Consider the following 23,900-nt stretch of genomic DNA (forward strand, 5'->3'; position numbering starts at 1 on the left):
CTGCGACTATATCACTCAATCTTGATGTATGAGCAAAGAGGTACAAATTAAACGCGCAGCGACCTTCTAGGGGGTACTGCACTCAACAGGACGCCATTTGGGCTAATTCCTGTATGGGGTTCAGACAATAGGCCACTATACCACATGGTGTAATTACTTTGTGTACACACATCTGGAATTAAGCTCCCAGAGGAAGCTAATACACTAAAAAAAAAAAGAGGCCAACCATTTTAGATGTGCAAAATTTAGTATGTGTGGGTAGAACAAGTGGAGGGAGCATGCAACGGGTGCTTGTATGTGTGTGTGTATGTGTGTGTGTGTGGGGAGGTTGAATTCAAATGTAGATGCTGATGAACATACGCCAACTCTTGACCTTCCCATGTCATCTGTTTAAAGTTAATCAATGTTGTTGGAACGAGGAGGAAAAATAAAAGATTCTCTGTGAGCAGTGAGCTCAAAGCAGGTTACATGTCATATATCCAGAATCCCACAAATCTCTTGTTTTGCCTTGCATTTTCCCTCCACACTTCTCGGCTTCCCACTCGGGTTACAGCCATCTTGCTTCTATTTGACGGCGTTGCAGCCCCACTTTCCATACAAATGCTATCTGTGTCATTTTGACGAACACAGGCAGAGAGCTGCACCCTGCAGGAGGCTCCAGATTCGGGTTGCATCTGGATTTTATAGCAGCTCAATTTTCTCTGCTGGTGTGCGGCTCATATTGGATGTGATGAGCTGGGCTGGCTAACATGGAGTCTGTGTGAATGTCAACTCTAGACAGATATTGATATTGATCCACAGGTTGAGACAGTTGCTGAGCATCAGCCACAACACGATGTGAGGCACAGAGAGAGCATGAGTCTGCATCAGGACAGAAACACTGAAGACATTAAGGACGGGGATCAGCTCTGGACTGCTGCGATACTCAAACTGTGGTTACTTCTCTCTGTCCAAGTCATTTACCAGGATTTTCATCTTGTTTGTGTATACAGCTTTCATTACTCCGTGTGTGAAACTCATGCAGCTTAACAAGCAAAAGTATTTTAAAACTTGAGTACAAATATTTATAACTTTATTGATAGTTTACTTGTACAAGATGTACATTCATATTTTGTGAATCAAAAGGGGAAAAACAAACGGTACGATGGTTCATGTTCAGGCATGCTTGCATATGAAATGATAATCATTTTAATGGGTACAACAAATTCCATGGAGTATTATTCAATTCAACCATCCCTGAAATGTTTGTAAACTCGGACACGCTACATTTTTTTTTGTTTTTTTTTAGGCAAACAATGCACTACAGCCACACCTCCTAATTCAAATTCAACACTTAAAAAAAACATACAAAAATAAATGCAAAGCCATGTAAAAATGTACACTTGTAGTTCAACTATTTCATCTTTCATAAACCTTTAGACAAAATAATAAATAAAACACCCATATGTTTAATTTAAAATGGAGACATAGATAAACAATTATAAATGGAGGTCTGTTGACAGAGAAAATGTTGTTTGGAGACTGTTAGAGGTACGTAGATCTTAAACACATCTACATGTATATCGCAGCTCTGACAGCAGTGTTGAAAAGGTTGTCGAAATAATCTCTGAATTCCAAAACAATCCAAATGTTGTGTTTGGCCTAGAGGGAGTTTATAAAATACAGTATGAATTATTTGGAAATTAATGATGAAATGTCACATATAACATGCAGAATTAAGCTAATCACATTGTAAACAACTGCTTGGTTCAGATTACAATGTTCATTTGGAGATTTTATTCTGAACATTTCCCAAAATCCAAGAGTACCGGTAAATGGATTTTAGTGTTAGTAGAGTAGCGAGGAGACATTTTTAAAATTATTATTATTATCATTTCCCTAATTTCTGCAGCTTCCAAAAATGTGCTCATGTCTTTCTCAACAAGTGACAACTGTACCTGATGTATACAAAACTGCTCGGATACATAGGAGGCGAGGTGGGATATGGCACCTGGTTTTGAGTGACTTTTCTTGAACTCAACAAAATATACACTGCTGTAGAAAAACTGGTGTGTTTGGCAAAGAAATTCAACACTCCAACAGTGCATGGAAAACAACAGAAAATCATTGGGTCTCTTTATGGTTGAGGATTAACTGCTAGCTGATTTAACTTTTTTGCTATTTACAGTATTGCACTTAAACTGCACACCATTGCATTTCAGTTTGACTGATGCTTTCTTCATATTTTCATAATTCCCCCCAAAAAAAGAGAAAAGAAAAAAAAAAATCGCTTTTATACCCTTAATCCAAGATAATGTCCTTTTTGCTGATCACATAACAATATCAAATCCCCCTCCCCCTTTAATTAGTAAAGTAGTATCTGCTTGTAGTGCCATTTGTAAACACCCACTTACAAGACCTGAAGTGCAAAGGCTATCTTCACTTCTTAACCCAGGATACAACACAACAAACAAAGAAATAAAGACAGAGGGAGCACGCCATGGGGAGAAATGCAAACCAAATCTCGCCGACACATGCCCAGCAACACAGAGTCACGTCTCTCCCCTCTGCAGCAAAGAAAACAGGAGTTGTCGCTTTTGTTATAGCACATGTCCATAAGAAGAAGGATATCAAACCGCAATGGAGACCCTTTCACTTTGTATGTGTAGGGGGGTATGTGGGGGGTGTGGGCATGTTGAATGGCAGTGTTAAAAACAGTTGTTGAGCGTTTGTGTCAGGTGTGGATGGAGGCCAGTCCCAGAACGGTCCTCCATTAGAGCTCATGCACTCGGCAGCAGCAGGGAACACAGTGGTTGGAGACAAATATGGCCTTTTTTTTTTTTTTCAATGCTTTTCTTTTTTTCTTCGTTTTTCTAGTGAGGGGTGGGAGTGGGAGTGGGGGCTGAAAAGGTGAGAGCCGTTCCAATGCTTCGGTGAGGTGTTGTGTGAGTCTGTTCCCCCCATGCTCAACCCTCTGCATTGTCAACATGGCGGCAGCCAGCGTCAGCGAGGCTCTGCTTTAGGCCCTGCTGCTGCCTGCCAGTTTGCTTTGTTCTAACGTCTTCTGGTCTGACGGGCCCCGGCCTGGCCCTCAGACAGACATCCACATGTGTTTGTACGGTCCTTGGGATGTGATCTGTGCCTGGAGTGGACTGAGCCACTGGCCCCGCAGAAGTCCTGCCTGTTGGGCGAAAAGTAAAAGGTGATTTCATTGGTATTTAATTACCGTTCTCTACAAGTGGTTTGTTTTGGCAGCTGGTTTTGTGACAATTTTCTCGCTCCCTCCTTCTTTTTATTTTCTTCCTCCACTGTTCTCCCCCTTTCTCTCTCACACACACTCTCTCTCCCCCCTCTCTGTATGTGTTCCTCTCTTTCATTCTCACTCAGTGTTTTTGTTTAGTTTAGTTTTAGCTGTGAGTGTCACGGCCCTTTCACAGGCTCAGTCTTGTGTGAGAGGCGATTATGGGCATCAGGCGAGCGGAGGGGCAGCCCGGTGGGGTCAGAGTCCCAGAGCTTCGGTGTGTTTTCTTGCCTTGAGTCGCAGGTCAGCGATGCTCGAGTTCTTGCTGTTGCTTTTGGCAGCTGCCGCCACTGCCGCTGCCGCAGAGGCCGAGTCGGCGAGCGATGCGATTGGTAGTCCGAAAGGAGGGGGCGGGAACATCAGGTAGGGAGCGTGAGCAGCCAGGTGAGGGTGCAGGTGGGGGTGGGAGTGGGTGACCCCGTCCAACTGGAGCTGAGCTTGGACCTGCAGAAGAGCAAAATATAAAGTTAGTCAGTGTCGGCACCTCAGGCCAAGCATGTGTGTGTGTGTGTGTATATGTGTGTATGTGTGTGTGTGTGTGTGTGTGTGTGTGTGTGTGGGGGGGGGGGGGGGGGGGGGGGGGGGGGGGTGAAGAGGGTTGAGGATTCAGGTTTCACAGTCTGACACTATTAAATTCCCCCTCAAATTTTACCCCCTCAAAGCTGTTGCTTACAGTGTGTTTTCTAAGAAAATAGTTAAGGGCTGCACTCTCCGCTTTAGCCCTTTTTCATGTCAGCTATTCTAAAAGTTAATGAATCATACATTGCTCTCAGACACCACATCCAATTTAATCGTCTAGAATCAAAGTCTTTCCAGGACCCAGAACAGATTTGTTTAATTCAGACTGAGGACTCCGTTATACCCTTGGAAATATGCAGTCTTGTTATCCTGATTATGTATTCAATTGCATAAATAAACAATTTTGCACTAAAAAGATATTCACATATTTGGAGTTATAAATATTTATCCAGACATATTCCTGAGTCAAGGGGAAAAAAGAAACCATAAGGAGCATAGAATATCAGTTTTCACATTCCTGGCAATTATTTTATAAGAAGTAGGTGAAAATTAAGCATCCGCTTACTTCAGAAGGAGCGAGCTGAGCCTGTTGCCATTTCTCATGTGTTTCAAACACCAGAGGAAGAAGTGGGGAAAACTCAAGTATTTCATGCTTTCTTCTCCAACCAAAATAGAATGATATAAAGTCAAAGTTTTAACTTGACTAAATATTATTTTTTCACTTTACTCTCTTTCATTTTGGCCTAAAAATACTGAAAATGACTTAAGTTGAAGTTGTTAAATGAAAGAGAAAATTAAATCGAAGCATAAATTTATAGTTGCTCTGCAGAGCTGCAATGGCATCCAAACAGAACCTCCTGCAACCAGCGTCTCCATGTATCTCATTCACCAACAATCAGGTAACAAACTGCAGCTGCGGCCGATGATTTCCAGACTCATGTTGAGTGCCATCTGATCAAAATGCAGAGGCACCAACGGAAAACCAAAGTCAACTTGTTGAAACTCGATTTTTTTGCGGAGCAATCTTCTTTGGAGGACAAGACAGAAACGAATCCCACCCCGACAAAAGCAGGTGGTGAAGGTTTGACGTGTGTGTTAAATGTTATATCTTCATACTCATATGTATGCAAGTTGGTCACACTCACAGCTTGCACAGTCTTTTGTCTCTTCTTAGAAGATTATTTGGTCAGTTTTTCTTTACTTTCTAGTGGGTATTGAAGAAAGATGAGGAGTCACAGGAAATTAAGGTGTCAAGCCAGATTCAACCCTCCTACTTTGCAATTTCAACTCATGACCTTACCCAACCCACCGACAAGCCATTGGCTTGTTTTATATGCATATGCGGCATTGTAAAAGTCAGTGCAGCCTGCGCGTGCCTGTTTCAACCTTATACAGTGAGCCTCTCTCAGTATGCAGGCCTCAAGCCCCCATCCCTGCCAGTGCAGCTCAACGCCAATATCCATCAGAGCCCACTCCATTCCCCGCTTTCATCATCTCTTTTATGTGCCGCACTGTTGGCTTAATTAGGCCGCTGCTTTTCACGAGGGTCAAGCAGACAACACAGCAGCTAGGACACAAAAGCAGATAGCAGCAGATCAAATGTCTGTCCACCTCTCCTCTCCATGTGCAGCCCGACCCTCTCTACACAGCCAGGAGGTGAAAGGTGCACCGAGGTCTGAGCTGCTCCCTCCCCCTCCAACACACACACACACACACAGTCTCTCATCACTTGCATCTAATAGCTGCACATGGCCTATAGATTAATGTGGGTGTATAAATATAGAAGGTGTAGTTTGACTCTGAGAAACACACACATTCACATATAGCTCCATTACAGATTCCTCAGTCCTCACCCCTGCATCACAAGAAGCTGAGTAATCATCTTTTATGTTTTACTGCAACTACGTCTGCATTTTTAACTTTTCTACATTTAATTCAGTCCGAGTTTCATCCCTGATTGAATGTTTCCAAATTTTTCAAGCTTTGTCAGCTCCTGCTAATAGAAGAACATGGCCTACCTGTTGGAAGGGCATCCGGAGGGCACCCATATTGACATAGGGTGCTACTCTGCATGCATCGAGGTGACTGCCACTGCCCAGAATAACACCTGGAGAGAAGGGAAAGATGTCTGTCAGACAGCCAGACAGTTGTTGTTATGTGAGATGAGGAGGTCACAGTTTTTGTTTTGTTTTTTTCCACATGCAGTTAAAAATGGTTGAACAGTGTCAAATTGTACAATGAAAATAACACTGAAGAAAAGGGAAAATATAAATAAGATCATTCAAAGAGGTTAGAAGAAATGACATTTACCTTTGTGCATCTGGTTTTCTTGTTTTCGACATTTTGCTCTTCTGTTCTGAAACCAAACCTATAATTGAAAAGAGTAAATTATCTATTAGACAAATACTTACAAACTATAGTGCTGATTCCAGTTTTTACCAAAATGTGATTGGTATCTTTTTTATTTCATACCAGTTGTTATTTTAGTAATATTATAATCTGTGGACAGGCCACTTATTTGTAACAAATGAAGGAAAAATTACAGAGAGCTTACATTTGAGTAAATTAAATCTTAAATCTAACCATAAATTATTATAATATTATAATAAAAAACAAGAAACATGTATGGGATATAAATAAGATTCATGCAGGTTAGAAAAATAAACCACAGGAAATTGGACAGGTGATGAAACAAAACCACAAGCTTGGTATAAATTATTGAGCTTCAGAGTAAATTCTTACAGGAACACAAGAAAATGACAGTAAACTCAGCACTGAGTGAGACACCACACTCTCACAGATGGTGTGGGAACATTATAGGAACAATATGATGATTATTTTTAAAATGAAAATTATGCCTCCTGAACCACCTTCCAGTTTGCTGAGTGTCTTTTGAAGCTGCGGGCTGCAGGCTACGGCCTATTGTTAATCATCATCAACCTAATTTGCCTCGGTGAATAACATTATCTCCCCTCCCCTTCGACCCCGCAGTGATTATCATTTACAGACGCGGGAATTAGCGACCGGTCGCGGACCACAAAGGGCGCAGACTGATGATGATGATGATGATGGTGGTGGTGGTGATGGTGACTCGAGGTGCAGCGGGGACATTTGAAGTTGCGTGGAGCGACGGTGAACATTGAGTCGATGAGACTACAACAACAGCACGGCCAATAAAGTGCCAATTATTGACAAAGACAACTGAGGTGGAAATAAAAATCCATTCTTCTGTCTTTGATCTTACAAATATAATTTCATACAAATAAAGCTAATAGTAATAAAATGCAGGATTTAAGCGCCATAAAATGTAGAATACATTTTACCAATGAAATTATTATTATTATTATTATTATTGTTGTTGTTGCTATTATTATTATTGTTATTATTATTATCATTATTATTATTATTATTATTATTATTATTAATAATAATAATAATAATAATAATAATAATAATAATAAGGGTACACACAGTAAATTAACATGGATGTTTAGGCGGTGAGTTATGAGCTGCACAGCGGTACATGGTGGTAGTAAAGGTGTTTATGAAAATCCCAGGTGATTTTGCATAGACGCACAGTTATCCCTCAGATAAATCAAGGCTAATATTAGACGGGCCCGAGATCAATTCCAATTACGTGCCAGTATGTTAAGCAAAGTGAACTACACTGGTTCAGACAGTTATTTCTTCATTAAGGGCCACTCAATGATGCGCTTCACAAATACCCTAATCTCATTTCCTTTTTGATTTTTTATTAGAGACAGTGAATAATGACATTTAATTTAGCAGCGCGCCAGAAACCCAAAGATATTAGTCCTAACTGAATTACTGCCTGCTCCTCACCAAGCTCTCATAACTTTCAATTAGATTCATTGACAGCTGCTCGGAGCGCAGGTTCACAGCCTGCAACAGCAACTGCTGCAATTCACTCTCACTAAATCTGGAGAAAACGCGTCCCACCGCCCTGAAAGAGCCTTAAAAAAAAAAAAAAAAGGAGGAATTTTCAAAAGCTTTATTTTGAAAGAAGAGACAACCAACGACTTCTGTGCGCTCACACTCATCCTGATCACAGAAAACACACAGTCAGGCTTCTAGCCTTGAAGTCTTTATCAACCACATTTACACCATAAATTATTTTAATTCACACGCCATACACTTTATTAGTGAGAACTGCAGAGTTACCCTGAATTATACTGTCAACCGAGTCCGACCATGTTTAGCTCAGAATGGTGGTCGATGGGCTTCTAAAGCTCTATGATGGGTTTTATTCATCCGATTAGAAAGCTGAACAGCGGCAGAGTTGGGCCAGAATTGAGTTATTTCTAATCTGTTTTTATGGGGACACTACATCAAGCCTATGGCAGATATTACAAAGAAAATGAGGAGGGATACGAGTTGACATAAGAGCGCGTCCCCTGAAGCAGCCATTCAGGCTCTTCATTCATTTTAATCATTGCTTGAGATTTTTTTCTTCGCCCCCCACCCCCTCCAAAAGGCTGCCCGGATCGTAGGAGCAGACTGAAAGCTGAAGGCCTACTGATGGAGGTTCAGTAGGTTGTTACATCCCGGCTGGTTTACAGCAGTTTACCCTTGTTTGATATCACTGAGTGACACCAAGCCACTGGCTATAGAAACAGACTCTTTTATACGTTTAGTTATTTTAACTAGGCCTACTTGTTCATCACGCCACAGAAGACACATTGCTGGACAACTATGGTCAAATATTCAGTCTAAATGTGAATTAATTTTCATCCCGTGCGCCAACAAATCCCAAAAACGTCCACTGCAATCGTTCAGTCATTGTCTCTGCAGAATTTTACACAAATGTCATTTGCACGTCCCTAAAGAAATAATACGACAACACAAGCAGTAAAAAAAAAAATCATAAACTGCGATAAACTCACTTTGAAGAAGGAGAAACACCCTCTAAATAACCCCCACAGGAATGTTAAAGAAATATTTCAGGCTTGGGGCTTTGTCACGACAGAGGATGCATCATTTGTCTCTGAGGTTTGTAAGGTCAACCTGCCTGTGGACTAATGAGCTCTGAACATTTTGTTTATAATTTATAATTTTTTTCTTGGATGTTGCAGGACACACGCAACACGCTTCGTACACATTCTGGCCTGGTTTAAACGTGACATGTGGCTCCCGTAGTAATTCGTTTGTAGCATTTTTCTTACAAGCTGGAAAACATGAGCCACATGAGGTCAAACTGTAAACTGCATCATTAAAAAAAAATAAATAAAAAAAAGAATAAGGAGGGGGGAATAACTGCATCAGTGTATAAACATTCTGTGGTTTCTTACAGTTTCCTTGGGTGTTAATTGCTTTATAAGCAAATTAATTTGGAGATGACAGTACAGGATCTTTTTCGTTCATTATGTCTTCTTTTAATTATTTTTTGAATTATGTTTGCTTGTAGCACTAGGTCATTAACACAACTCCCACGAAGCGCTCTGATGCCACAGAAACATTTCACTCAAATCCCACAAGATCTATATTAGTACGTTATCTTACAAAGGTCCCAAATCCTTCAAAACAAGCTCTCACTACCGGAGGACAGTGCAAACACCGCAGACACACTGCCAGTCCCTGCAGAAACAATGCGCTTCTGCAGAAACGTCGTTTCCTCAAGCCGCCTGGTCGTGAGACGGATGAGCACTTAGAAAAGCAGCAGAGCGCAGATCCTCACCTGCACCCTGGCCTCGGACAGTCCCAGCCGCTGACTCAGCTCCTCTCTCATGAAGGCGTCCGGGTAGTGCGTCTCGTCGAAGAGCCGCTCCAGCTCGTTCAGCTGCTCCAAGGTGAAGTTAGTGCGACTCCTCCGCTGCTTCAGTTTGCCCTGTGCGTCCTCGTCCTCCGACTTCACGTCCTCCTTTTTCTCCTTGCACTCGTATATCCCTGTTAAACGGCGCCCGGTTGAGGGAAAAAAAAAGAGAGAAGATGTGTTTCAATCCTGGACGTTTCCGCCTCCTGAAGGAGACACATTATCGGCCTCGCTATGACTCGGTATCTCCACACAAACACACACACTCACTGTCCCCCCCATAGTATACACTGGGCCCTGACAGGGCCCTTAGGCCCGGCAATTTGGCAGCAACACACGCACACACACACACACACACACACACACACACACACACACCGTATTTCTTCAAGAGAGAGGCCAGCCTCCATAAGTCAGTGTGCAATGTCAGTGCCGTTATAAAAGTAAATCAGTCAATACATGCCATGGAAGCCTAATAAGGCTCTAAGCGATTTAAAGAGCAGAGAATTAAGCCCCGTCTGAACCTAGAAGGTTTGGGCCTAATTACTCACCCCGGTAAAACAGACTGGAGGTTATTTCAGGCTATAAATAAAAATTTTAACCTTAAGATTTCTTTTTTTATTAAAACCATATTGTCTGTATTTCACACAGTGCAATACACTGCAAGGCTGTCAGCATATAGGCTATCCTATTTTTACTAGGCAATACAGCATTATTAGTGGCTGTTATCTGCTGTTATTATTAGTAACAGACTTGACAACTGCTGCAATTACTGGGCCTGGTCACTCGCAATTTATTGTTTGTAGTTTGCTGACGTGAAAATATGTCCCCCCCCCCACACAACTGAAAAGTATTTGATTTTATATGAAAACCATATCATATCAGCACACACACACAACCAGCCTTACCGTCTATCAGCTGGATTCAATGAGAAGTAGGCTATAAGGCAGAATAACACAAAATAGTGCAGACCCTTTTGTGCTGCTGCTGCTGCTACAGGATAAATATAGAAACAAATTACTCACTAAATGTCTAAAAATCTTCCCACTGCACTATCTGACTGAGAGGAGGCCTGTGCTGCTGTTTCACTGCACTTCATACCACGCAACTCTTTTTTTAAAGGAAGAGCCATTTGGTGAGCGAGTTAAGCAGCAGATTTTTCAATTTACAAGAATTTAACATCTGAATTTAGATTTGTTTTGTGACTTCCGGGTGCATAATCTAGGAGAAAATAACAACCCTACATGCTATAGATTTTAAAGGGGCACCACATCAGAATAGTATTGCAGTTCTACTTTTTAATAATGGCAAATATAATATAACATGTCCCCCAGAATTCATATAATGCTGTAACGGAAACAATAATAAAATAAATTCCAGTGGTAAATGTTGCCATTCACTTAATAATGGATCCTCCAGGATTATTGTAATTGCCAAATATTTCTGTGTTGGCACAAAATGTTAAAGTGTCATTAAAATAAGGTTAAACCTTGTATTAAACACCACCTATATAATGTAATTCTACTGTGGAAAAAAAAAGAAAAAAGAAAAAGACAGAAGAAGTCAGACTGGTTTTTCGTTTGACCAAAGGCTGAATGTCTGACAACAATCATCAAATAGTTAAAACAACGGCCAGACTGTGGGCCCGCCTCCTGCTCTGTAAAATACCCATTATATGAACAGAATAATGTGCTAACTTTGTTAAACTGCGTGAAATGCAGGGGCAGCGCTAAGTAAATCAAACTCTATCTACGCGTCTGTTTGTAAGAATAAAAAATAAAAAATAAGTAGAAAAAAAAATCGCTGCCGATACAGGACCGCTGAACTTGAGACATTCTCCTGACACAATACGCATTTCTGAAAAATAAAAAATAAAATAAAAAACTAAAAACCTTACCCTCTGTCGCCCTCGAAACATTAAAGTCCTTCAGTTTCTCCTTTTCCAGCTCGACATGGTCCTTGAACAGATGCACCGGGCAGTGGTTGCTCTCCGTTATGTCCTGCAGGTTTGTCTCCGGGCTGCCCAGCTCCCTCGCCCTTGTCAAGCCGCTCTCCAAAACTTCCCGGTACGTGATACTCTCTTTGCTGCTCTCCTTGGTTTTCTGATCGAAAGATTTCGACACGAATGCCGTAAGTTCTTCCATGGTCGGCTCTGTCGCTCAGTAGTGGTCCTGGTCAGGGAAATCCACCGTGAATTGTCAGTAATGTACCTTACCGTCTCTATTATACCAGCACTGCTCACGGATACGCTCTTTCTTTTTTTTTTTGGAGGCTGGCAGCAGCGATAGATAGAAGGGGTGGAGAGGAGGTGAGATCACTCCTGCTGTTGTGACTGTGTATTTGAGAGCACAGTATTTATACACGGCCACCTCGGCCCAGCCCCCCCCCCCCCCCCCCCCCCCCCCCCCAGCCCCCCCTTCTCTCCGATCTCTGTGTCTTGAGCAATTACAGGCCGGCTCGACTTTGCAGAATTCAACTTTCAGCAGCTTTTTTTTTTTTTTTCTTCCCCTTCTTCCACAAATCAATGATGGAGCTGATGGAGGCGGTTAATTGAATTACGGGGTCATTAAAATGCCTACGGTGGCTCAGCTCTGCCAGAAGGCTGTATATGGCTGTTATGTCTAATTAATTCGGCGAAAATTTAATTAACGCGATTAGGAGATACAAATGCTGCGTTTATGGGATTGTACCTTGATTTTTTTTTTTTTTTTTTTTTTTTTTGTGTTTTCGTTGTGTGTGTGTGTTGACTTAATAAATATTTTTGAAAGCTGAACTGTGCAGAGCTCGGTCCATAAGCCACCTATAGCCTCTGGTGTATCAGCTGATTGGACTTATAGCCTACTTGTCCAATGTGGGGTTAGCTCACAGCTAGAAGGGCAAGCATGGGAAGAGTCAACCACATCAAGTCAGTTGAGAAGTGGTTAATTATTTAAAAATATATATATGTGGAGCTGCTCAGCCCTGTATATTTTTTAACATCACAACAGATTTCAGTTACGCTTTGATAATATCAGGAATTTGGCAATATATGAGGCCACAACTTTTATTTTACACTAATTTTACTGCAGGGAAATTGTAATTTTCCCCACCATCTGCAAACACGTATATTCACGTATCTCTCTACAAACTGGAAATCAACACTCAACAGCAAAAAAAAAGTATAATCATGGGATGATGTTGTAATTAATATCTGGCTGTTATAAACTCGGGTCCCTTTTGAGTATTCACTTGTAATCCTTTGTGGTTTATGGTTACTAATATGGCCTAGAAATCAATAGATATCAGCAGTGAAAAAATGTTCCCTCTATTTACAGGGTTTTCATGGGAATAAGTGAGCCCATAATGGCTTAACGTTATCTAAGTCGTTCATCAGTCCAGCACACAAACACAAAAGGCCGGGAGAGGAGTGTGATCCCCTGGGTCTGCCGCCCTGAGCGGCCCGCCGCTGTGAAAGTCTCATATCTCAGCTCTCTAATGACTCGGTTTGATGTCTCTCCATTTATCAGTGAGCCCGCTTCACATCACTGCGGCTGACGCACACGTCGAGGTCTCTCCCTTGTGCCATGAACTGCGCCTTTTGTTGTTAATAGACCTAAATCCTCCTTAAGACGCAGATCTGCGCTCCCAGTCGTGTGCCTCGATATCATCCCACAGTAAAGTGGCGTTTACAAAAGGCACTCGTGTGTGTAACAAAATAATCCACCAACAGGGCCTTTTTATAAATAAAATTAGAGACAAAAAGTCACTTCTATGCACCGCTTCTGCATGTGCCATCAAACTTTGAGATCTAAGAGACAGATTATTTATCTGTATTTGTTCTGAGGTCATTTTGACGCGTAATTTGAAATGCTACACAAGAGCACATATACATACAGAGAAAAACATGATCTGACGTTTTCGACTAATTGTTTTTATTGTTAAGATTATTTTTTAAAGCCCTGCTTTGCATTTTGAACGGTAACCTCATTTATTATTCCTCAAAAAAATATTCGCCCAGAATGATATAGGAAAACATATGGCCAGAAGGACCAGCCTATAGGCAGTGCATGTTTAATATGAATGACGAACAGTGCTAAGTTAAAATATGAAATGTAGCCTATAGCACTGTGTATCTTTTTTTTTTTTTTTTAATCTTTGTTTTACCACATTTTATTTCATATAACCTAAAGATTTTCAGCACATTGTGCACAGCTGCAACAGCGGCAGATCTTCCAGCTCCATGTTTTATACAGATTTTTTCTTTTAAATTATCGCATGTAATCTAATTGACTTGAGGCGTGTGGTGTCCAATCAGCGGCAGCCTGGAGGAATATCAGAAGAAATCCAGGAGGGATGCTCCTTACGCACCGACGCTTGTGTCGCTACAGTTTAGTGGCCAAAAACTCTTAAAGGGGCCTCAATCATATTTTCACTTTCCCTTCACTCCTCACGAACCCAGCACCCCGCCTCTTCTGCTGTACGTGCGCTCCCAAAAAAAAAAAAAAGCATGGCAAGTTATTTTCTAAATTATTCACTAACTTATTTTTTTTTTACCAGTATTATTGCTGTTATTCTATCCAGTGTGGCCGACCACAGGACGGACAGGGGGCAAAGTGTGCGGCAGCAACACCACAGATCTGGTTTAAGGTTAAAGTACAAAAAAAAAAATAAAATAAAATAAGTATTTCAGCTAAATTATTATTATTATCATTATTATTATTATTCAGAATAACAATTAATTTGATGTAATTCAGGATTTATTTTGTATAGTTTATTTCATGTTGTCATTAAATTGTAAATTAAACTGTGAAACAGCAGCTTATGTATTTCCTACACATTTTTTTTCTAATTAAAATGTCTATCTTTATCATCACTGCTGATTGTCAGCTTTAATCATTATGGTGCCAGTCTACATTTTCACTTTATAATATTAATATCACTATATGTTTATATTTAGGTCTATTGTACAGTGGTTTTATCACTTTTTCGAAGTGATACATTTAATGAATGCAACAGTTAAGCTGCATAATCAAAAACTTGAAAGATAAAATATTGTAGTTTATTGTTTTCACTTTATTTTATGTGTTAAAAAAATAAAGAGTGATAAAAATACCACTAGGCTGAAGGTGTTTTTTTTTTTTCCATGTTCCTTTGTAGCTACAAGTAAAATATGGTCTTTAGTGAGTTGCAGGAGGTGACAGGCACTGCCTTTTACTGTCCACAAACCTACTCATGTCCTGATCGTCCATTTACTGCTAATTAGGGAGCTGAGGAATTCCTTCTCTACCTGCTTGTGATGGCTCTGGAACATTATCAAGACATCAGCAGACTTAAATGAGTCTGTGCTGGCTGGATGAGAGCAGAGAAGGAGAGAGAGAGAGAGAGAGAGAGAGAGAGAGAGGGAGGGAGGGAGAACGAAGGGGAGGGAGGAAGAGACAGTGTGGTAGAGAGGGAGAGAAAGTGGGGGATACTGTAGCAAAGCAATGAGCAAATTACAGTTGTGTTGCCCTTCCTGATTATAAATCACAATTTACACTTTTGGCTAGAATGTTAAATATTAGAATTGAATTGTGTTAGCGTCGTGTTGCCCATGTGGAGGTCTGAACCCCTCTGTTGCTGCTAGACGGGTCCTGCATGCAGGTCTCAACTTCTGGAAGGTTGCCAAGATTTTTTTTCCCACTTATGAGGAAAATCATTAACTAAATCATTTACTTACTCAAAATTTGGTAATTAAAAAAACATGCTGTATAACAAATTATGTTTGTGTGTAAAAGAGAGACAGAAGGATAATAAAATATGTTTCCACATGCACCAGTCCTCATCTCTCTGCACCATACTTCAGTGACATCATAATATACGACAGATGTGATTGTCTAAATGTTATACCTGCCCTCAAGAGAGCAGAGTGAGTTTTGAAAATTTAACTTAAAAAGCAACTACTGCACCTCTCGCTTCTTATCTAATTTCCATGACCATAACGCTTCTTTTAGAGCAGCGCTTATCTCCAAATATCATCATCTCATTCTGTAGGGACAGGGGAGCAAGAAAAAAAATGCAATAAAGTGGTACACTTGAATCTGATTGAGCATTGCAGAGATGCTGTACAGATGTGGTACTGTGCAGAAACACAAAATTGGATTCTTCCCCTGGTGCAAAAAAAATTTAAAGCTTTTCTTTGTGAGGATGAGGAGGATTTTTAACTTGCAGTCACGCTAATGACAGCAATTGTGTGTTTGTTTGTTAGAGTCCTCTGGCCCGTCTGCAGGGTGCAGGGACCTCTTGGTTCACTACATTGTCTGGTGCCTTCATTTAGGTCCTTTTCCAGAGCTGCAGCGGTCCACGGAGACTACAGGCTGCTCTGTGTTCAAAAGCCTTGTCTGCCATCTAAATGAGGCTTTCAGGGCAAAAAAATAAGGAACAGGGAGAAAAAAATCAACATGAAAATACCACAATGTGCTGAACATTAGCTCGCACTCGACTGGGATGTTTTGGGAATATGTTGGTTCTCCTTTTTGGATTGTTATTTTTCCCTGTGTATTCTCTAACTGCTATCTACCCACAGGGCACCGGGGCCTCTTGTTGGGGAAAAAAAGGCATGAAATTGACATTATACCCTTAAATGCAGTGCAGATTTGAAGGGAAAACAGTAATCCACTGACAATGCTGGAAAATCAAACACATTCTCCTTCTTTCTCTCTCTCCCTCTTTCTCTCACTCTCTCTCACTAACAAGCTACAGTTTGCTCTTCAGGTTAAATCTACTCATTAATTACTAGCATCTCCTTAAAATCGTTTTCCCTTTCATTTATGCCAACAAAATGAGAGTATTTTCCTCAGGTCCCTGTAAAGATACTGTTGTTTCTTATGGTCAAATACTCTGGGGAAACGCAACAATTTATACAAATCAATAGCATTCAAATAATTCATGACTGATCACATGGTGTTTTAGCTCCTTATTTGCAGTAGAAAACCATGTTTTGTTTGGCTCCCAGAGGGCAACATGAAAGACCCAGGGAGAGGCGGGGAGAATTGGGAATGGAACAGGAGAGAGTGCATGACGATAATAGGAGGACATTGATCATTTGGTGCACAAGAAGACAACTGAACCTGCGAGTCAAGGCTAACAAGACGTATCACTTATACATTATTTAGATGTGTCTGGGCTTCTCGTGTACATTTTGTTACATCAGGTTTGCATCATCGTCTTCATAGGGGACACAGCGCGGGGACCTGAAATGATAAGAAAAAAACGCTACTTATATAATTGTCTAATTTCTACTGCTCAACCAGCAGCAGAGGAGGAGATGAAGAAGAAAAAGAAGGTTACACAAAACAAAAACCAGCAGTCGGTTGGATCCTTCATTTGAAATCACTATTGCGAGAGCAAATAAATCCCAATTTGGGCAGTGTTAGTCAGTCACAGCTTGTAATAGAAATTAATTTTGTAAATGTGGAGATGGATCAAGTTCCCTCTTGGCAGGGGAACCGTCTCACAGACATGTTAACAATGTCTTCAGAGACCAATGAGGCCCATTTACAATAAGTGTCTGTTTTATGTCGTTTGCTCCGAGTGTGTATGTGTATGTGCGTGTCCCGCCACAGCAGGCTATAAGGGGTCCCTCTGGTGTCAGCCGGAGAGCGGCCATTTGAGGCAGACCAGCTTTTATGGAGTGATGCTACACTTTCTCAATCACACAATTAAAGGCTGGTCCGGAGAGAGAGAGAGAGAGAGAGAGAGAGAGAGAGAGAGAGAGAGACTGTCCTCTTCTGTTCATAGTGCAGATAGCAAGAGAGAGGAAGAAAGAGGGATAGCATCTTTTACACAGAGTGATTTATGTTGTGGTGTTGAGAAAAGAGGAGCCCTTGATAGATGACTTCATTAGAATTAATTAACAGAACCAAAGGCCCCACGCACACAGAGGAGATGGAGGAGAGACAGAAGTGGAGAGACTGGATTTGAGAGAAGACTGAGGGCTACAAAACACAGAGAAGAGGTCCACCCAGGAAAACAGAGAGGTAGAGCAGAGGGAGAAAGGGCAAGTGGGCGAATGGAGGACAGATGCCAAAGATTAGGACGAGAATGGTGATGCATGTAGAGGAGGCTCGTTTTTATGCATGGAGGACCGGCCAGAGCTCTGTGGCCTGTTTAGGAGAGGATCACACAGTATCTACACATTTCCGCATTACGCTGAACACACTTGTGACTCAACCACACACCCACATGCATGTCTATGTGGGTGTGTTGGTGTGTCACAAGTAGGTTCAGTGCAAGACGGATCCAGCATGTGCCGCAGGCTGTGTCTGTTGGCTAAAGGCAGGCTTTGATGGGTCAAATCACTGCCTCTCTCCCATCAGACATGTCTATCATCTCATCCCTTTGAATTTCTCATCTCTCCTCCAAAGAGACAGAGGCCAGGACTCCAGTGACTGCAGTCCACTTTTTGTAGACCTCAAACCCAGTTTGAGGTCTTCAGATGAGGCGTTTAGACACAGAGGAGAGGTAAGAGTGGCATGCAATATTTTTGACTTGTCACGGTGTCCTGCAGATTTGACATTTGAGACATTTGTTGGACACACAGACAAGAACTGCCATTATTGCATGGTTAAGAAATAGGAACTTTTAGCACTGGAATAAGGTGAACGGTTTAGGAAAGTCCAATGCAGGTGGACAACGAACGCTGAGAGGGACAGGAATAGAAGTGGAAATTCTTTTAGCGGAGGCCATGAAAATGTCACGTGTCCATGAGGCATCAGTTAAAAGAATGCAATGAAGACTTTGTAAATATGTGATAAGATCATAATTAAGTCCTCTGACTTATCAGCAATGTGAAAACCTCTGACAGGGCATCATTAGTACTGCACTAAAGTACTGAATTACTATTATTCAGCTACATTTCAGACTATATGTTGTTCCATTTGTTAGTAAAGTGGGCAGTGGTATGTACCCTCTCTAGACAGTCATTATAAGTTGCTCAGTGAGCTGCTGTAGGCAGGGAGCACCTGTCACTATACTCATCCATCTGTCCTCGTCTGCTTGAACTGATGGAAGGAAGAAGACCCTCAGAGGACCACAGAGGTCTCACCAGCTGAGAGCAGCAACTAATCTAATGCCCCCTCAATTCACTGGACACACCTAATCTGTAGGTGCACGCAACACAGATGTGATGCTGAAAAAGTGCTGTATTAAATATAAAACATAACAAATTTGCACATCATTTTTTTTCTTTTAATTACATTACATCTCTCATCTCTTCCTCCTATCCTCTCATCCATCCATCCATCCGTCTCAGCTTAGATGAATTCAGGCACGAAACACGTGGTCACATTACAAGAATCTGTAATCAGTAGGTATTAGTACGTGTTAACAACCCCTAAGCTGAAAGACGATTCCCTTCTCAATATTAAAAAGATAACACAGCAGAGGAGCAAAAAGCGAATGGCCCTAAGCCTCCAGCTATGCTCCCCTCCAAAGTTGTTTTCCTGGAAAATTAGGCGATTGACTAATGGCGTAAATGCTGTTAATTACCAGCACCAGTACCCCAAACAGTCATCTCTGCCTGTAACTAATAAGAAATCAATTAGCTAATGAATTGGTCATTAAGTGAAAAGCTAATCTTGGCCGAGGTATTTTTTAATGATTATTTTTTGCCTATGATCCTGGCTAATTGCCGTTGTCATACGGTGCTCTCAGCTTTCAGCATGCCTAATGAAGCTTCATTAGATCATAACTGGCACTCTTGGAAAATTCACAGGCAAACCTGCTTCCCAATTATTTTTAATTGCCAGACATTCTGCACAAACAAGTGCTGCTGCACCTTGCGGAACAGGAGAGCTCAGGCTGGCTGTGCTACGCTTCCTTCATGACTTCATTTGAAGCGATTAGAGCATGGAGCAGGGTCGTCGCCGAGCTGCTGTTGTCTGTGGTGCATTTAAAGAGCCCATCAGCTCAAACTGCTGGGCTCATTGTTCCGCTTCCTGCCTCTCTTTGATTTGGACTGTGGAGAAAAGCTCCGGCTTCCAACGTGGCTGAATGGCTCTGTGTCGCCCATGTGCACAGACATTGACGGACACGTTCTGCTCGCAGCCCACACAGATATACACTCACAGACAAAGAGAGATTTGTGCATTTAACTGGCATTTCTGTGCAATTACAAAAAAAAAAAAAAAAAAAAACACAGACAGAGACAAACACAAATATATAAACACACACACACACACACACTCAGACTGCCTGCACCATCATACCTGTACATGTGTCAGCTGACAAAAACAAAGGAGAGAGAGCATCCCTCCCGGGCATGAATAATTACAAAAAGACAAAAGCCTTGTTTTTTTTTCCTCCTGTATCTCCCTCTTTTGTGTGTCTAGTAAACCCCAGTGTAGTGTACTCTGAGTTCTCCACTAATAAGATGGAGGATCATTCTCTCCATGGTGCTCACACAACATGTTTCCAATCTGACCCTGTACAAGTATCTCTCTCTAACGTGAAGAGGCTTGTGGTGAAAGAAGAACTGCTCAAACCCTGTCAATCCCACTGATGCATTTCGACAGTTTATCTTGAATTTGCCTTTCCCTCAAACATCAGGTCTTTTCCTCTACCATTGCAACTGGATGACAAACACAAACAATACAGCTTCAATAGCGCAGGACTGAAACACTGTTTTGCTTGGCTAGTAGGAGAAAGAGGACAAAGGAAATGTATCCAAAATCAATTAATTGTTCTAAAACAATATTTGTGAAGCTTAGAGTCACTTTAGTAAAGTAGGGAGTAATATAATGTTATTATCACCTGGGTATGTCGAGATTCTGTGATATAGACCCTGAATTAATACAGTTGTCCAATCACAACATAGTTTTCTGCCATAACATTGTTCCTTTGAGAAAGCAGCCAATCTTTCTAAATTCCATGGACTTGATTTTGTGGCCAAGGCCTTTGACTGGCAACGATGCCAAACACCTCACCCCAGGTGCCTTTGTGCACATGTGTGTTTTATGTCTGCACATGTGCATGTGACACACTGAGAAGAGGGCTGGGCCTACTTCACTGGCACGCTGAAGTTTGATGGTGGATGAATGGCACTCCAGATGTCTATCAATATTTAGCAGTAAACATCCCAGGCAGGCGGGGAGACGTGGCAGCTGAGAACATGAGGTGGTGCAGCTATGAACTGTTGACTTTCAGTTTAACTGGCTATGGTACTGGCTGATCAGCTCTTGACAACAGAAAGTGCTTCTGGTAATAAAAAGCAAAGAGAATTGGGAGAGAAAATTGAAACAACGTGCTGATTATGATTGTTGCAGTTTGGATTTTTCCTAAAATTTTCATTTGTTTTGTAATAATCAAAATGAACACAGATCAATTTCTACTTTTTCTGAATTAAACACAAAAGAACCCTACAAACGCATTAACATCCAATATGAAACTAAGTGAATGCACGTGGTCCCAAAATTATAATCTGCATTTAAGTCAATAATTTCCCTAAAGCCCTAAAGCTAACTTAATTAGAGCTTTCATCATGTTTCAGAGATGACGCAGGACCTGGTCCAACATTGTCAAGTTGTTTAACTTTGTTGTTGTTGGTATGAAGTGAAAACATCATCAGCTGAGCAGGTAACATTAATGTAAATAATTTAATAAAGTAATGCAATAAGATTGCACTGGCATTGCAGACCAAACAGGTGCAACCTGACAAACCCAATCAGCATTTCTCAATAGCAGAGCAGCCATTTTTAGTATTTCACCACACAGAGATGAAGATATTAACTACACACTGACTGTAACCTTAAGGTCTCTATCAGAGAACATTTCTTGTCTTGAAATTTCCAGAAAAATATAAATCAAATGACTAAACACTGTCTCTTTCTGTCTCTCTCTCTCCCTTACCTACCTACACACTGAGAGTCTCACACACACTCACACACACACACACACACACACACACTAGCAGATCAGCAATAGAAACCTCATTTTCCACTGAGATATACACACACACACTCAAATCACATTACAACACATCTAATTGAACTTTATGATGCAGTGGAGAGCATATGCTCATTCAGCCAATTGAATCATTAGAAAAGCCCACAGTAGGCCGAGGACCTGCCAGAACTGCAGCTGAGGAAAATGTGTGGGGGCCTGGATTCCTTGTCTAAGACTGTTACTGAGATGAAACATGTAAACACGTCGAAAAAGACCCACACCTAAACACACATTTCACATGCAGTATGACATTCTTCCGTAATGCAAATATAACATTGGCTTGTGCTTTTAGCAGCCAGGTCTGTGCCTTGACATCTCCTCATCCCCACCCCCTCACACCCCCCCACCCCACCCCACCCCACACCTTCCTGGGCTCTGACATCCACATAGTCCACACATTCTGTCTGACATCAGGCCCTGTGGTGAGATGCTCCTTGACCGGCCTTGATCCACAGAGGAGAGAGTAAGTGGAGGGGAAGTAAGATAGACAGGAGCAAAGACAACCCGTCAGAGTTAAAGGCAAACAGACATTAGGCTTTCCAGAGCTGCAGTTGCTCTCTGTGACTCTCCTCCACTCCACACTTTATAAAATTTACATGACGCATCAGAAAGGCCACAAGAGCCTCTTTGATTGTGGAACTATGCCTGAAAAATACATCAGTCGCCATCTTTTCTGGCGGGAAGGCTGAAAGACAGAATGAAAATACACTTGGCGCATTCGCACACTCTCTCACACTCACAATTTGCAAACAACATGCTACACACGAAGGCGAAAGCCAGAGAAATAGTCATAGGCACGGCACACAGAGACACATTTACTTGCATGCAGGCTTCAGCCTGTGCGTCTGTGAAACAGTGGGATGTAGCTCCTCAGTGTCATCTCTAATCGCTGTGATCTAAATGTATAAGAATTGATGGTGCCTTCCACCAAATGCTGTTATGGGGGACCTGGTTTGTTTATTTAATGAAGCCAGTGTCACAGTGGATCTGCGTCCTTGCCTTTGGAAACGGTGGCAGGTGTTGGTGGCAGATTTCCCTCAAACAGGGCCACTGAATTAACAAATCAAATTAACATAACACTGGCTTCAAATCTGGGGGCCTGTTTCTCTGGCACGGCTGTCCCTGTAGTTTGCCTGTACGGACGCTCCCCTCTTGTGTCCAGATGTCCCCGCTGTGCCAGCTTCCTCTGCCCAGAAACCACTGAACTGGGCCCAGGCTGGAACTCAAACAAATCATGGGCAAGGACAGAGGATTTTACCCGCTATGTGAACAAAAGTTTCCCGTGTAACAGCATAACGGCAATGCATCCCATCACCAAATCCTTTACTTGTTGAGGTTTACCATATGTTTTCTATGTGTGTGTGTGTGTGTTTATGGCATAGAGATTATCTGTGTTAGTCTTTATGGTGATAATGTTCTCATTATAGGAAGTGAGATGGTTGGGTGACCTGCGACAGAAACAGGGACATGAAATTATCACTCAGTTTGATAGGTTTCATTGACGAGCCTCCCAGTAGGTAGACTTAACTCTGCTGATGTTAGACTCTGTGTGCTCTGCTCTACAAGACACCGGGGCTGCTGGTGATAGGAGCTGGACTAGACTGAGGTGTATTTCATTTACTAAAAGTGGATTTGAATGCAATAGAGTGGATGAGACAAGACTGTGATGGAATGGAGAGCAGTGGAGTTAAAGCGAATGGTCAAAATTACGTTGGGATAAAATAGGTTAGAATGGAACAAAGCAGAGGACAGACTGTGACTATGGCTCAGATCTTCAGATAGATATGTAAATTCATCTGTTGCACACAGCTGTCTACTTCTTGATGATCTTATTCTCTTTTTTGTCATTTCGTTTCACTGGCCAGCAGGTGTCACTGATCATTACCACGGAAACATGGCTCTTAGTTCAGAGTTAGCCTCGGGGCAAAAAAAATAAGTCAGTCTTTATTTTTGTGAAACTGTCTGACTTGCATTAAACTAATCTAAGAGCAAAATGAAGACTAGTGAAGTGAAGACACTACAGACCAGTATAAAGATGTGAAACTCACATCTCTCACAAAGAGCAGATTGGATTGTATGAAATGCACCCTCACGACTTATATCCAATGCAAACTTTCAGTGCCAACACGGAAAGCAGGGCGTCCTATGAGCACCAAGGTGGAAGGTCAGTGTAAAGTCAGGATGAGTTATGGAGGGTATAATCTGTCAACTTTTATGATGGAGACCAGAGTTACGGTCCAACCTGCAGACTTGCAATTTATGTTTTTAGCAACCACGACTACAGTCCTGTAGTTGCCATGTGCAGCTCCTGTAGACAGCAAGAATATTAAAAACATTAGCATAGGATGTAAAAAATGTTGGCATTAAACAATC

At 41.6% G+C, this 23,900-nt stretch overlaps 1 protein-coding gene and 1 long non-coding RNA gene across 5 annotated transcripts in view; both read right to left on the reverse strand.

Moving 5' to 3' along the window:
- Positions 1–1,055: 1,055 nt before the first annotated feature.
- On the reverse strand, positions 1,056–11,947 carry shox (shox homeobox). Of its 2 annotated transcripts, none has more exons than XM_071479874.1 (6): positions 11,467–11,947; positions 9,495–9,703; positions 6,110–6,167; positions 5,818–5,906; positions 3,512–3,724; positions 1,056–3,160 (listed from the first exon to the last, which is right to left on the reverse strand). In XM_071479874.1, exons 1-6 carry the CDS (start codon positions 11,711–11,713, stop codon positions 3,071–3,073), a joined length of 906 nt encoding a protein of 301 aa, XP_071335975.1. In that variant the 5' UTR covers positions 11,714–11,947; the 3' UTR covers positions 1,056–3,070. The 2 variants fall into 2 exon arrangements, with proteins under 2 accessions (XP_071335975.1, XP_071335965.1); XM_071479864.1 differs by having other exon boundaries at positions 5,818–5,927.
- Positions 11,948–11,969: 22 nt separating this feature from the next.
- LOC139622532 (uncharacterized) overlaps positions 11,970–23,900 on the reverse strand; it is a 76,829-nt gene continuing 64,898 nt past the window's right edge. For all 3 annotated transcript variants that reach the window (XR_011691306.1, XR_011691300.1, XR_011691305.1), the window contains one exon: positions 11,970–16,777. This is a non-coding gene — a long non-coding RNA (uncharacterized lncRNA). The remainder of the gene's footprint in view (positions 16,778–23,900) is intronic.

Source organism: Trachinotus anak, unplaced genomic scaffold (assembly GCF_046630095.1).
Source record: "Trachinotus anak isolate AG129_WGS33_773 ecotype Australia unplaced genomic scaffold, CSIRO_AGI_Tana_v1 ptg000001l, whole genome shotgun sequence".
Lineage (NCBI taxonomy): Eukaryota > Metazoa > Chordata > Actinopteri > Carangiformes > Carangidae > Trachinotus > Trachinotus anak.